Here is a 14,462-nt window from a genome sequence, read left to right as displayed (position 1 = left end):
TTTTTACTATTCTGACATTTTATAAACCAATCGACTATTTGAGAAAATATTTGTTTTTGCTATTTAGAATAAAAAAAATAAAAATAAAAAAAACTTCAGAAAACTGAATTTCCACATGAGAACCTAAACTAAAAATCTTAACTTGTAAAGTACAATATGTCCATTACATTTATTTAGCTCCTGCTATTAGCTTTCCCTCTGATGCATTGTGATATAGGAGTAAAAAGTAAGAAAGTTAATGAGGCTGTTTAGAAAATAGATATAGTTTCAAGTTTACTTTAAACAACCGACAACTACTGGCTAGTTCAGTGTCTCACAGAAATCAAAACAGTTTCTGAATTTCAGTATATTTGCACTTTTACACACATTTCTTTCTTGCAGAAGTTTTGAGTTTCCTTCTTTACATCTGCTCCACTTTTCCCTGTTTTCCTACTGAAGCCAGCGGACGCTCGACAGTCGTTCCAGTCCAGTCTGGAGCTAAACATTTCAACTGTTTACCCTTTTCTTTAACTATTTGTACTGTTTAATTTGAACTATTTCAACAGTTACATTACAGTTTAGAAGGGGTTGAGGTGTGGATGGTTTTTTAAATTAAATCACAATTTTGTACTCCACAATGTTTCTAAGTTCTTACTAATGACATGCAGATCTAATGTTACTAAAATACATAGTGTGAACGCTTCTCTGTTTTTAGACTGTAGTGTCTTTCACAAAGGACTTTATCTTGATTGTTTTTGTTTGCTCTCACGTCCTCCTGTAACCTGCAGCCGACTCTTCAGACGTCGAAGTGTAAAGATGGAGAGATCGTCCCGGCAGCAGCAGGGGCCGAGTCTCAAATCCTCAGTATGATGGATTGTTTTACCACAGGAATTGTGATCTATAAACAACAAAAACTATCTTTGATCCACAGCCCATGGCATGAGTTTCCAACACACACACACACACACACACACACACGCGCGCGCGCGCAGCTGATTTACATCAACAGTCGAGCAGCCGTCAGCCTCCTGCTGCTTCCACTGCTGTGGCCACTATCTCTTTATCAGCTGCCTACGCATGCCTGCACTCCCTCACCATCCTTCCTCCTCTCCTCCCTGATTACTCCTGACCTGAAGATGGGAGGAGGGGACGCCACTTAAACAGGGACATGTCCCCCCCCCCTCCCTCCCCCAAACACACACAGCCATTCTGGGTTACATCTCAACAATTCCTCATGAATTAACATGTACGACTGACACTGGGCCTTGCTGGGTTTTGTGCATTTTAATTGCTGCAAGTCCCTGACCAATAACAGGAGGAGGCAGAGTATCATTTAAATAATCAGGGCTTTCCACACCTTCTTAAACATTAAATTCGACATCTTTTTAAGGACTTTCCAGGACCAATTGCCTCAAATTCAAGGACCCAACACAACATATTTTCAGACAGATCAAGGTTAATAATCGTCGCACTTTCTCGAGGCAGGTGGGGCGTGAGGAAATGACAAGACTGCAGGAGACACAAGCAGTCAGAGGAAAGTAACGCATTTACTAATGTTAAGTAAAATAAATACAACAAATACAAATTCCAACACTTTCAGTGTCTATTTTCCAAGACTTTCAAAGCGTTGATTTAAAAAATATATATTTTAGGCTCAATCTTTTACTTTTTTATTTTCTGTACTTTACGATTATTATTTTAACGTCGTAGGAATTCTATAACTATGAACATCATATGTAAGCAAATGTACATTTACTGCTGCAATTAAGTATAAATAAAGAGAATGAAATCACAACTGCTACATTGTTTCACATTATGATTTGATTAATCTTTGCATTCTTGTCCTAAACTCATAAAATAAGTGAAACTCCTGTTTTCTCTGAAAGGAACAAAAAGACAATGTAAATGTAGAAATGGGGTTTATTAAAACAACAGAAGAGCAGAAACCACGTCGGGACTTTGTGGTGGTTCAAGTTAAAAACAGATTAGCAGCAGCTTCACATTGTAGCTTTTGTTCCTGCACAGTTTAAATCATTTAAAAACATTTCAACAGGCAGAAACACACGATAGTCTCCCCTCACATAACATGAAATGTACACTAAGATATAACGGGACTGTAAACTGTTATAGAAATGTTCAAACTAACTAGTTTAATGTTGCATTTAACTCAGCAACACAACTCTCCTGTTAATGTAAATGTGTACTGTGTGTGTGTGTATATATGTGTGTTTATATATATATATATATATATATATATACAGATTCTTTAAAAACAGTGTTATTAAAATATTTCTTGTGCTTGTTATGTTCAGTATTATGAGTTTTTTGCCATCCTACATCTTGAAATGTTTCCCCTTCTAACTTCAGTATGTGCCGTCTTTATTTCTCACAGTTTAATGTTGTTAGCACCGTTTTCCTCGATCGTTTTAAAGAATCTTTCCATCTTTGACAAAGCCCCACCCAGTCTCTTGTGTTCCTGTCATGTCCCCACCTCTTTCCTTCTGTTTTATTTCTGTTCACACTCCCTCTTGTGCCATTCGGTACTCAAACACGCTGCCTCTCTCGGGGAAAGACTCATTCAAGCGCCGGCGTTTGGTTTGAGGTTTTCTGTTCGTGTCCTCCTCTCTTCCGTATCCCCCTCCTCCAGGGGTGTAGAGGCAGAACATGTCCTGTAGGGGGAGACATGCAGACAAGGAGTGGATTCAGCTGAATAATCCCTTTAAACCAACACTTTCTTTTAAATTCAACCTCAGCTCCTTTAAGTCTATAATAAACTATGTCTCCAAAGAAACCCATGAAAACCACAATAATATATCAGGCTTCAAAATTGTACTTTTAAATATTTTTCTCACTTTCTCATGTTTGTCCAAATAAACTGGCATTTAAATGGTTAAAATTCTAAAAACAATAAATGAGAGTTATGTAAATTGGTTAAAATATTTTAAATAATATTAATAAATCACTTTATGGCAGTTTTTTGACGCAGACATCAGAGCAACTTTTTAAAGCACTAAAATGTTTGATAATCGTGTAAATAAAATAATTTGGAATGAAATTCTAGCATCAGAAACAATATGTTTTCCATGCAACATGACAACATTCAGTTTATTATCACTATGGTTAATACTTGATCTCTTTCACACATCATGCAGTCTCACCCCGGGCTGAAGGCTGATGCTGGTTTTGGCTCCGAGGTTGAGGACTCGTCCGTCTGCTCTGTGAAGCAGGTTCAGCCCTGCTGCACCGTCCTCCCCCCCTGAGCAGCAGAGAGGAGAAAAACAGAGGGCACCAGTCACTACACAAAACGCTATCTTTTAAAAAACAAAACATTAAAATGGCTGCTGATGACTTTTGCAGGCAGGTTCAGAGTTTACCCTGAAGACCGTAGGGGCGGGTGGAACGCCTCTCCGTCAGTACAGACAGCACCACCTTGTTCCTGAACAGGAGTTTCCTCATCACTCCGTCTCCCCCGCAGTATTTCCCTGCTCCTCCTGAGCCGGGCCGCAGAGAGAACTGCTCTAACACGACTGGGTATCTGCAGAGCAGCAACACACAGATCAACAACGAGACAAAAGTTTGTCAGTCGCCACTAAAAACTTGATCTCATGTCTGACCTCTTCTCCAGAATCTCGGGGTCAGTGATGCGGGTGTTGGTCATGTGACTGTGAACGCCGCTCCGCCCAGTCCAGCCTGGCCCCGCCCCTGCTCCCCCGGCAACCGTCTCATAGTAACCAACACTCTCACTGCCAAAGGAAATGTTGTTCATGCAGCCCTGGCGGGAGGAAGGACGATACATGGACACAGAGTTACCCAATAAAGTTAAGTATCATAACACTTAACTCTTCTTTTTATTAAAAAAAAAGTTTTCCTCACCTGTGAAGCGGAGCACACCTCAAATGCCCTAAAGATGACGTCGACCACTCTCTGGGACGTGAGTACATTTCCTCCAACCACAGCTGCATTCTGGGAAGGCTGAAGGATTGAGCCAGGGGGTATGACGACTTTGATCGGTGCAAGACACCCCTGGATATGAAAACAAGAAAACACCTGAATAACCTCAACTATATGGAGTCAAATATCATTTTAGTATTTCAGTTTATTATTTTATTTGCAGTAAGTATTACAAAACGACGTTGTTCTGACAGGCTCTCAGAGTTTAGTCGAATTTTGCGTATTCTTGTCCGGCTGTTTGCTTCTTTCTTCTTCTTCTTTATAACTGATGACGTTCAGATGGTATGGACTCAGTAGTAGAGGTGAAATACGTCCCCTATTTCTTTGGACCAGTAGGTATGAACCCTCACAGGGGTCCGAGAGTAAACCACCGTACCTGATTCAGGGGGATGTCCTGTCCCACCATGCAGCGCAGGCAGTAGATGAGGGCAGACAGGGTGATGGCGCGCGGAGCGTTGCAGTTCCCCCAAACCTCCGTTCCCGTCCCTGTGAAGTCGAACACCGCACTGCCCTGTGGGGATGGAGGTTTTTATATTAATGAGTTCATTGTGCAAGAAAAGTTTTATCACGAGAAGCTTCTACCCGCTCACCTCTTCTTCATTAATCTGAACACGCAGTCTGATCGCCGTCCCATCATCCATGAAATCTTCCGACTCCACCTCCAAGGAGCCCGTCTGTTGCCGTCTACGACGTGCAAAGTCTTTGAGCATGTCCCTCACCGCCAGCTCTGCGTTACTCTGAAACATCAACTCACTGTTACTACTGTGCACAATGACAGTATTCTGTTACTTATCACTTGCAGCCACAGTTACCTGGATATATCCCATGTAGGCCTGCACTACGGCTAACCCGTAGCTGTCAATCAACTCCCCCACCAGCTGGCTGCCTCTCCGATTGGCTGCCACCTGGGCCCGCAGGTCTGACAGGTTGTCATGGAGATTACGAGTCCCAGAGGAGTCTGGGTACTGGGCCGGAGCCATCAGAGCTTCAGTTACAGCTGATATGGAGACAGAGAGGGAAAGGCAAGAGGAATTTAGTGGGAGGGGAAAACAGAGAAAGAGCAAACCATCATGGGAAGTAAGATTTAAGAAGCTCTCCCAAAGCTTACAGTACGTTTTTAGATTTAGATTTCACTCCTTCCAGCCACTGGTGTGCATTCACATGGCTGATGCATCAGTCGAGCAAACATATTCTGACATATGAAATGTCAGTCAAATAGTGGCGTAACATAATTAAAGGGATAGTTGGTTGCATGATGTATTAATCCAGAGTCATTGTGTCTTCAGTAGAGTTCAGTTTAGAGAAACAGACAGCAGCTCCAGCAGGATGCTCAGCTATGTGCTGCTGTGGATGGGTGCAGCAGCAAAACATATTTAAACCACCTGAAAAATATATCAGTTGAAGTGTAAACTATATTTATATTGTCACTACTTTACCTCGCTGTCAGTCAGCCCTCTCTGACCGGGAACTGAAACTTATTTACGCTCTCTTCAAAGCCACCAGACACCTTTGACAAAAACTATTGTTTGTATGTTTGTGTGACTTTGCTGATCAGCAACTTCCGTGTTCTGCGATTCAAATGACAGTTTTTTTCAATGGAGTCTGGTGGCTTTGAAGAAAGCGTAAATAAGTTTCAGTTCCCCATCAGAGAGGCTGTCTGAAACTAGAGAACACTTCCTGCTGGTGCTCCCGTCTGTTTCTTCAATCTGGGGGAGTGCCGACCTCCATACACTGAGGATAGATAAGTACCTGATACAGTAAAGATACAGCTTTGTGTTATCTCTGCTCCCTCCTTCTCTCTTACCCTCTTCCTGGAAGACGCCACCAGTAACAAGTTTAAAGGAAGTGAAGACGGCCCCCTCCTGCTGAAGGGAGGTGGAGTGGGGGGGCATGGAGCCAGGAGTGATGCCTCCAATGTCAGCATGGTGCCCCCTGCTGGCTACAAAAAACACCGGACTGCTCACCTCTTTCCTAAACACCTGGGTGGGGGGGAGAGGGGAAGAGATGACGGAGGAAAGTAGTGATATGTCGTGAAAAGATTAATATAAAGAGGAGACAGGATGCAGACAGAAAGACACACTGACCGGCGTGATTACTGTGAGGTCCGGGAGGTGGCTGCCCCCGGCACACGGGTGGTTGCTCAGAATCACATCGCCTTCCTTCAGCTTGTTCCCCGATGATCTGATCTGCACACAGAAGAGGAAACATGAATTCCTTATTTAGAGTTTCAGTAGTTTGTCTAAACCCAGAAAACCCGTAAGAGGTTCACTGCACCTGGTACTGGACGGTCTCCTGCATGGCCCCCAGGTGGACCGGGATGTGGGGGGCGTTGGACACTAAACCTCCGTCTGGTCCGAACACAGCACAGGAGAAGTCGAGACGTTCCTTGATGTTGGTGGAGATGGAGGTTCTCTGGAGAACTCTACCCATCTGTTCTGTAGCGGAAGAGAAGGAGAAAATAATACTCAACATATTGTATATCCTTCACTTCCTCCTCTCCACCCTCTCTCCTCTGCACCCTCTCTCCTCTGCACCCTCTCTCCTCCCCACCCTCTCTCCACTGCACCCTCTCTCCTCTGCACCCTCTCTCCTCCCCACCCTCTCTCCTCTCCACCCTCTCTCCTCTGCACCCTCTCTCCTCTGCTGGTGTACCTGCTATGCTCATGAAGCGGTGGGAGAAGATGGAGAGCTGCACAGTGTTGAGCTCCGTGCCCAGAGCGCAGTGAGGGTCAGAGCTAACAGTCATGCAAACATCGCCCCCTTCTGTCAGACGGGCCTCACAGCACGGCTCCACCAGGATGGTGCTGATGGAGGAAATGTATAAGTGCAGGTGTTCAGACAGAGCACATTCAGGCATTAACCCAAATTAAGACAACTTCAAACTCAAAGTACAGTGAAAGAGTCCGAGTGGGTGTCATCCATGTAAGTAAAGTAATGAAGTAACAAATACATTTAAGTTTTTTGAAACTATACTTCAAATTCAAAGGCATTTTTTTACAAAATGTACCATCATTTAATATCTTGCCTTTAAAGAAACAATTTGTAAAACATTCAAATAAAATGACAAATAGCCGATTCTAAAATGATATAAAGGAAAGTTTAACTAATGTGACTCCTGAAAAGGATCCTTTAGAGACAAGACGTCTCCCTCTGTCGGAGTTGTTGGGACTACACAAATGATCATATTCTGATGTTTTTAATTTATTTAGCCGATACCGATCCAATATAATATGCCTGTAAAGAAATGCTTCATTGATGTTTATTTGGAAGATTGTAAAATGCCTGTTTTTGTCGATGATGATCGCCGGTCCCTGGATGCTGTGAGCACATGGCAGCTCCTCCCAGAGATACACGCTGGTGTCCAGGTAACCCTCCTCAAAGTAACACTTGATCATCTACAGAGAAGAAAAAACAAATGCACATTAAAGCCTCATGTATGTTTGTGAAAGGAACTATAAGTAATAACTTATACTTGTACTTATGTAAAATATAGAGATGCTCCCAGAGAGTCAGTAATTTGTGAAATAGTTTCGAAAAGGAAATGAAAATCTTTTTAAATAAGAGGATTAACAAATATAAAACTGAGGTATGAACACTACTGCGTATGTACATTTTTGATTGGTACTTTTAAGTTTATATGTTATGTTATTTTGTTTCTTGTAAAAGAGTAGGTGTAATAAGCTAAGGCTTCAGTCTTCACATTTTCAGTCAATACAAGTTTTTATTATTTTGTATACGTGTGTTTGAGTTGAAAATGACTAAACTAAGAGTGTCACATGAAGATGAAATGTTCAGCTGGTTTTTGTACCGTGACTGGTTTGGCCTGTCCGCGCCCCATCTTTGTTTTATAAACCGATTTGATACCAGATTTCCCACAACCCCTCACTCTGATGTCATCAACCATGATGGGTCTATCTGGGATAGTGAATCCAAACTCCTTCAGATAACTAAAAGAAGAAAAGGAACATTAAAAGTGTTTACACAGGTCAAAGTTTACTAAGATCATCTCTTGTGGAAGAATTACACATTAACTGAAACAGCAAAGGTTTAAGAGGCAATGAGTGAACACATGTTCCGGCCAGTAGCTGAGTACATTCATAGACACAGAGCTGACCGCTTGGTGAAGGCGCCGCGGAAGTCTCCAGCTACACAGGACTGGGCGTTGGCACGGTGACCGGCAGCGGTAACCATGAGAGCGCAGTCAGTGCCTTTATAACGCAGGTGAAGGAAAACCTCCGTGGTTGTCTGACTGCTGAGGACGACAAGAAGACAGAGGTGGAAGTATTCAGAGCCTGTACTGAAGTACAAGTCCTGCAATCAAAACCACGCATCTCTAAAACGTTTCTCAGAAAATCAGCTTTCAGCTTTGTGACGATGCATCTTCAAGTCTTTATTTTTGTGAGTTTTGTGGGTGCTGACCTGGTGAATCCGCGTGCGTAGAGCGTGTCCTGGCAGCGCTTTGAGAGACGCTCCACCCTGCGGTCAAGATCGGCGAAAGAGTGCTGCTCGTACTGCAGCGAGCACGGCTCCTGCACCTCCTCCACCACGTCAGCTAGAGCCAGACCGTAGGCGGACAGCACCCCGCTGTACCTGCAACACACACACACACACACACACACACACACACACACACACACATTACAGCTGATGTCACACACACACACACACACACACATACACACACTGACACCGACACACATACTTGTGTATGAAGACAGTCTTCATCCCCAGGGCTCGGGCGATAGCACAGGCATGTTGACCACCTGCACCCCCGAAACATGCCAACACATGCTGAGCTGTGTCGTGGCCCTTAGCCTATTGGGTGGGGGGAGGGAGAAAAAAAATACACAATTTCAAAAAACACAACAAAGCTCAATATATTCAACAGAAAAAACTAAACAAAAACAGCTGCAGCTCAGACTTCACAGCCCAACAGTACCTGTGTCAGAGCTCTGATTGGCCGGCACATGGCCTCATTTGCAACACGAATGAATCCCATAGCAACCTCCTCCACGCTCATCTCTGACCCGCTGTTGACCCCATTTGCACTGACCTGTGAATGAAAACACATTTTAGCCTCATCATTCATCCTCCCTTACAGCGTTATTAAAGGTTATCTCAGTAAATATTCGTGCCTGCGACTGATTAGAAGACAAGAAGAGGTTGATGTCCCGGCTCAGACGGTGGAAATGCTTCATGGTTTCCTCCGAAGACAGCGGTTCATTCTCCCCGGGCCCAAAGATCTTTGGGAAGAAGGAAGGGAGGAGTCGACCCAGTGCTAAGTTAGCATCGGTGACAGTCAGAGGGCCACCTGGGAACACCCCACAGGGAATCAATATTAGGTTTGTTTTGCGTACTGGAGTCGTGTTTGTTATCACACATCACATTTCCAACTGAGAACTATGAGGCGAGCTTCAGTTATATGACCTTCATGCGGCTAAACTCAGATTATAAATCCAGATGTGGGGGCGGACATGAGGACACAGAAATACAGATGTCACACAGCATGGAGGGAGCATCAGCTGCATGAGATGATTGAGTGGGCGAATGGTTTGGGAAAGTGACCTTGAAATATATAGTTTGTAAAACAGAAAAGGGAGTAATGGAGCGTTACCTTTTCTGTAACAGGCGGGTCCTGGATGTGCACCTGCAGACTCCGGTCCAACCACAAACATCCCTGACCTGAGAGGGAAACAGGAAGGAGGGAAGTCACAGAACAAAAAGTTCAACCAAACGACTGGATGCAGAGAAGTAAAAAGAGCATAATGAGTGTGAATGTAGGTCAAACATTGGTTTGTTAAGTTTCGCTTTGGAGCCTCGAGTTTGGCATTTTAGCCGTCGGCATCTTTATTTTTGGAAAATGTTTACTGAGATATTAAATGAATTAAGAAATATGATCATTATAGACTTCATATGCAATCAGACTTGTTTTGATCGTCAAAACGACCCCCCTGCTGAATATTAGAGAGAATGCAAGTGTAAGGCTCTTCTGCATTGGCTTCACTTATTGGTCAGAACTGCTGCCTGAAGAACAGACCTGAAGAAGAGTCGCGATCCTCCGCCTGCAGCTACAGTGTTGATGTCCAGCTGAGGGGCTTGCAGGGTGACTCCAGCTGTGGTCGCCTCAAACACGTGTTCATACTGGCCAGCGTACCGACTTACATCAGTGGATGTTCCTGGAGGGAAAAACAAGACGGAGGCAGTTTCTCCTGTTTCTTCCCATTTTTCTTTCATCTGTAATTAATCTATGCACTGAATACAATTAGTTAAACTTGTAAGTGAATGTCAGAAATAAAATAATGTGTAATCTCACATGTAATTTAGATGCACAGTAAGTTGTACAACAAAGAACTGGAAAAAGAAGTTCCTCACACAGTCTGCACGCTTAGCATTGCAGTTACTCACCACCCATATCGAAGCCAATTACAGGCTTTTCCTCCATTTGGCTGTATGAGGTGATGGCGTATCCCACCACACCCCCCGCCGGGCCGGAGAGAACGGCCCGTGAACCGCAGAACTGCTCCATGGGAGTCAGACCGCCGTCTGACTGCATGAACAGAACGTCCACATCCTGAGGGCAGAGGGGAGTCAGGGATGGAGGAGATAATGTTCCGATGCAACAGGGTGTGTGTGTGACCTGAATACCTCTACAGTAGAATCAGCTCTTTTCTAAACAAACTGTGGCACAGAACAGAGAAGAACACACATATTGGTGTGAGAAACCCACCTTCAGGCAGCCCTTGAACCCCGAGGTGAAGCCTTTTAAATACTGATGGATTTTGGGTGTGAGGTAGGCATCGGCGCAGACGGTGTAGCCCCGGGGCACCGCCCGCACCATGGGCATGACCTCGCTGGACAGAGACACCTGGGTGAAGCCCAGACGACGTGCCAGGGCGCCGACTGCTTTCTCATGATCAGACCATCTGAAAGAGAAGGAGCAGTAGAAGTCTAATGTAATTTAAGCTCCATTGTGTCTGTTTTATCACTTTAAAAGATATCTGGGACACGTGAGAAGAAGCTAGGTCGAAGCAAGGTGCTCAATCCAATCCATCTGCTTTGACCACTTTCACTACTTGGAACTAGAGGGAATCAGAGGCAACAACGTTGAAAGTGTGAATGGATTTCGAGGAATACATAGTAACAGATTTGAAGTCAGGTGAGAAGAAACAGGAAGAACATACAGATGCAGATCGATCGCCCATCGGTCTGATGAAGTGAGAGATGCTGATTCACCTTCCGTTAGATTGTATGATAACACTTATATTTTAAGGTTTGTTTGAGTGACCGTGAGAGACTTGGAGAAACTTCAAGTTATTTAACAGTCAATGTTTTATCATGAACATACTAACGAATGCTGCCAATTATAGTTCTGAGAAAGACAGAACATCAGAATGGGCAGTTCAGACTTTAAAAACAGTGCATCTGTAGAAGTAGCACATGAACTTTCCCCCAGTGAACCACATGACTTACACATACGGTACAATGGAAACCCGACACCTCTGACATGTACATACCACTTCTCCCACAGAGACACAGAGTAAAAAAACAAGAGAGTTCCATAAGTGAAGAGTTAAAAGTTAAAATGTTGTCTTGGAGAGAAGAGTGAAAGCGAGTGAAAGACGAGATCAGGAGTACATACATCTCTAAAAGGTAGAAAAACAAGATGTACTACTGACGTGTACGAGTGCAGCAGAAGGACGGCAAGACTGGTGATCCCCCGAGACAGAACTCCCTTCAGGTCCTTTTCCACGCGCTCCAGATCCAGCTCCCTCCACACCTCCAGAGAATCCCCTGTACTGCCTGAGGGACCCCAGCACACACGCACGCACGCACGCACACACACACACACACACACACACACACACACACACACACACACACACACACACACACACACACACACGCGCACACACACACACACACACACACACACACACACACACACACACACACACACACACACACACACACATTAGCCTGCAGCACTGTGACACACCCAGATGTACTCAACAACGCAGGAGTAGTCATACACATCATCAGGATTATTTCAAATTCTGTTAAAGCATTCAGGCAGGGCCCTCATGCATGTGCCAGAATACATGATATCAGCCATCACTGATATATGATGTGAGAGGGGACGAGGTTTGTGTTTCACACCTGTGACAACTCGTTTGGGATCTTTTCTGGGCAGCTGGCAACCGTCCTGCCTGAGAACGACTCGCTCATCCACCTCGATGACCTCTTCATACAACACTTCAGGAACCACCACCTCCTGCACATGCACACACACACACACACACACACACACACACACACACACACACACACACACACACACACACAAGAGGTGTGAATTCAAAGCAGGTGTCCTAACAAGAGGAATGACCAGCAATAAAGGCCGGTGCGACACAGATAACATATTGCAACATGCATGCAAGATGGTTTCTGACAGTGAAGCATTAGCTTCATAGATAAGTGACCATTTAAACCATTAATGGTACAACTGGTCCGGGGCCAAACTCCAAGAACTGCCCCCGGTTTTTGTTACGTAAAATATTGTCTAAACCCTGTATGATGCAGGGAGACGAGACCTGCTCATGAACACGTGGGGTATAGTGAACAACACAATGTATTATGCTGCTGACTTGGTGGTCAAGTGGTTGGATAAGCTCACTACTCAGAGTAATTCATCTGTGGCTTTTTCACAAACTGACTTTTCACTTAAGATAAGCATATCTGTACTCGCTTTATCCAAAGATGGACTACTGAACTAGCAGGACCAGGAGTCCAAAGTGTCAGGGGCCCCACGAGGAGATGCAAAACAACAACAAGAGGATGAACATCTATATACATCTTGTTACTCCTTTTGCATGTCTGACCCATTCTCTCATAATCCAGCCAATTTACCTTTTAGTTTGAAACATCTACACATATATAGATTCATGTGTTTGGAGAAACAAGCATTACAAACCAGATCAAACAGCTTTGGCCTGGCCTGCGTGCCGATGTGCAACAAGTCCTTGAAGCCGAGCGTGACCAGCAGGGCCGTCCTCTCTCCCTCTCTCTCCAGCAGCGCGTTGGTGGCCACTGTGGTGCCCATTCGGATCCAGCCAATCAGAGAGGTGTCCACGGGCTTTTCGCGAGGAAAGGCCCGCCCCGTTTCCTGTCAATAAATGTACACAAATATGATTATATTTAAATACTATTTATATTGTTTGATCTTCTCTCATGCTGTCTACTAATTAATCATCTTATAGTATAACAGCAATAATAAAACAAGTATTTAGCAGAAAGTGGTTCCTGCTTTAAGTTATTGTTGATTAAATGAGCAGAAAATCAGCTCTAGTAAACTATAAAAGCTGCACAGATCTTTGCAACATGCATTCATCTACCAGCACATGACTGTAAACAGTCAGGGTCACCTTTCATGCACGTGGCAACACAAGGTTACACATAGTTTCCTGTGCTCGCTGTCCATCACAAACTAGAGCTGCAACGATAAGTCGACTAAACAACAGACAGAGAAATAATAAATATTATGATTATTAATTAACCGTTAGTAATTCTTTGTGCAAAAATTATTTCCTGCTTTTCTCTGTTTTATATCATGTTGAATCAAGTGAATATCTTTGGACTGACAAAACAAGACGTTTAATAAAGACATTTGTCACTATTTTCTCACGTTTTATAGAATAATCCATTAAATCGAGAACATAATCGTCAGTTGCCGCCTTCTATCAAACACAATCTCTTTGTTTCTCCAAGTCAAGACAGTTATCTTAAACATCTTGAGCTCAACATCACTTTGATTGGTGAGTAATTCCACAAAACTCTTTGATTAAATGGAATATTAACTACAAAATGTTTGCTAATATTTCAGATAAATATGCATTGATCCATCCATCCCGTCACCTCTTCCAGGACTCTGCGGATCCCCTCAGTGGGAGCGTCCTTGTAGTTCTGGGGGTCACGGGACAGCAGCTTCAGGACTCTCTCTCGACCATCAGGCAGCCGGGCAAACACATCGGTGAAGGTGCCACCACGGTCGATGGCAAAGTCGAATTTCCCCTTCGTCTCAGCCATAGTGAAGAGAGAGAAGCTGCTCCGGAGTCTGTGACTGTGGAGGTAAGAGCGAGGCAAAGGTTAACTTTATCCTCTATGTACCACTGAACTGATAACAGCTCAGTGCATTCACTACATCCTGACAACGACACGACTATTTACATCCAGCCTCTCTGCTTGAATTTCTTATCAACCACCTCCATGTTTATATAACTCTCCTCTCTCTACAGGTTTTAGTTTGCTTTTTGCACTCACGCTCAATTTAATTTCACACTCCTTCACAGCTCATGCTCAGCTTTCTCTGCAAAGGTATTCAGATGTTTTACTTAATAAAAAGCAGTACAATCAATGTGTAATACGGGTGTTTACTGCATGTAAATGTTCAAAAATACAAAAGTATTAGCATCAAAATATACTTAAAGCACCAAAAGTAGTTATTAAGCAGAATTGGCCCGGTTCAGAATAATATA

At 43.8% G+C, this 14,462-nt stretch overlaps 1 protein-coding gene across 1 annotated transcript in view; it reads right to left on the bottom strand.

The window, feature by feature from the left end:
• Positions 1-1,881: 1,881 nt before the first annotated feature.
• oplah (5-oxoprolinase, ATP-hydrolysing) overlaps positions 1,882-14,462 on the bottom strand; it is a 13,361-nt gene continuing 780 nt past the window's right edge. Inside the window, exons 2-28 of the mRNA XM_029457241.1 lie at positions 13,843-14,047; positions 12,902-13,093; positions 12,088-12,202; positions 11,607-11,730; positions 10,658-10,853; positions 10,336-10,501; positions 9,968-10,106; positions 9,545-9,612; positions 9,066-9,241; positions 8,870-8,983; positions 8,633-8,745; positions 8,350-8,520; positions 8,045-8,182; positions 7,739-7,877; positions 7,213-7,325; positions 6,583-6,734; positions 6,205-6,365; positions 6,015-6,116; positions 5,735-5,909; positions 4,743-4,927; positions 4,521-4,667; positions 4,307-4,441; positions 3,853-4,002; positions 3,594-3,751; positions 3,354-3,514; positions 3,138-3,235; positions 1,882-2,648 (exon numbers count right to left, since the gene is read on the bottom strand). Of these exons, the coding sequence (XP_029313101.1) occupies positions 2,496-2,648; positions 3,138-3,235; positions 3,354-3,514; positions 3,594-3,751; positions 3,853-4,002; positions 4,307-4,441; positions 4,521-4,667; positions 4,743-4,927; positions 5,735-5,909; positions 6,015-6,116; positions 6,205-6,365; positions 6,583-6,734; positions 7,213-7,325; positions 7,739-7,877; positions 8,045-8,182; positions 8,350-8,520; positions 8,633-8,745; positions 8,870-8,983; positions 9,066-9,241; positions 9,545-9,612; positions 9,968-10,106; positions 10,336-10,501; positions 10,658-10,853; positions 11,607-11,730; positions 12,088-12,202; positions 12,902-13,093; positions 13,843-14,013 (3,912 nt within the window). The 5' untranslated portion in view covers positions 14,014-14,047 and the 3' untranslated portion in view covers positions 1,882-2,495. The remainder of the gene's footprint in view (positions 2,649-3,137; positions 3,236-3,353; positions 3,515-3,593; positions 3,752-3,852; positions 4,003-4,306; positions 4,442-4,520; positions 4,668-4,742; positions 4,928-5,734; positions 5,910-6,014; positions 6,117-6,204; positions 6,366-6,582; positions 6,735-7,212; positions 7,326-7,738; positions 7,878-8,044; positions 8,183-8,349; positions 8,521-8,632; positions 8,746-8,869; positions 8,984-9,065; positions 9,242-9,544; positions 9,613-9,967; positions 10,107-10,335; positions 10,502-10,657; positions 10,854-11,606; positions 11,731-12,087; positions 12,203-12,901; positions 13,094-13,842; positions 14,048-14,462) is intronic.

This window comes from Cottoperca gobio, chromosome 20 (assembly GCF_900634415.1).
Source record: "Cottoperca gobio chromosome 20, fCotGob3.1, whole genome shotgun sequence".
Taxonomy (NCBI): domain Eukaryota; kingdom Metazoa; phylum Chordata; class Actinopteri; order Perciformes; family Bovichtidae; genus Cottoperca; species Cottoperca gobio.
This window is presented reverse-complemented; position numbering and strand designations above follow the sequence as displayed.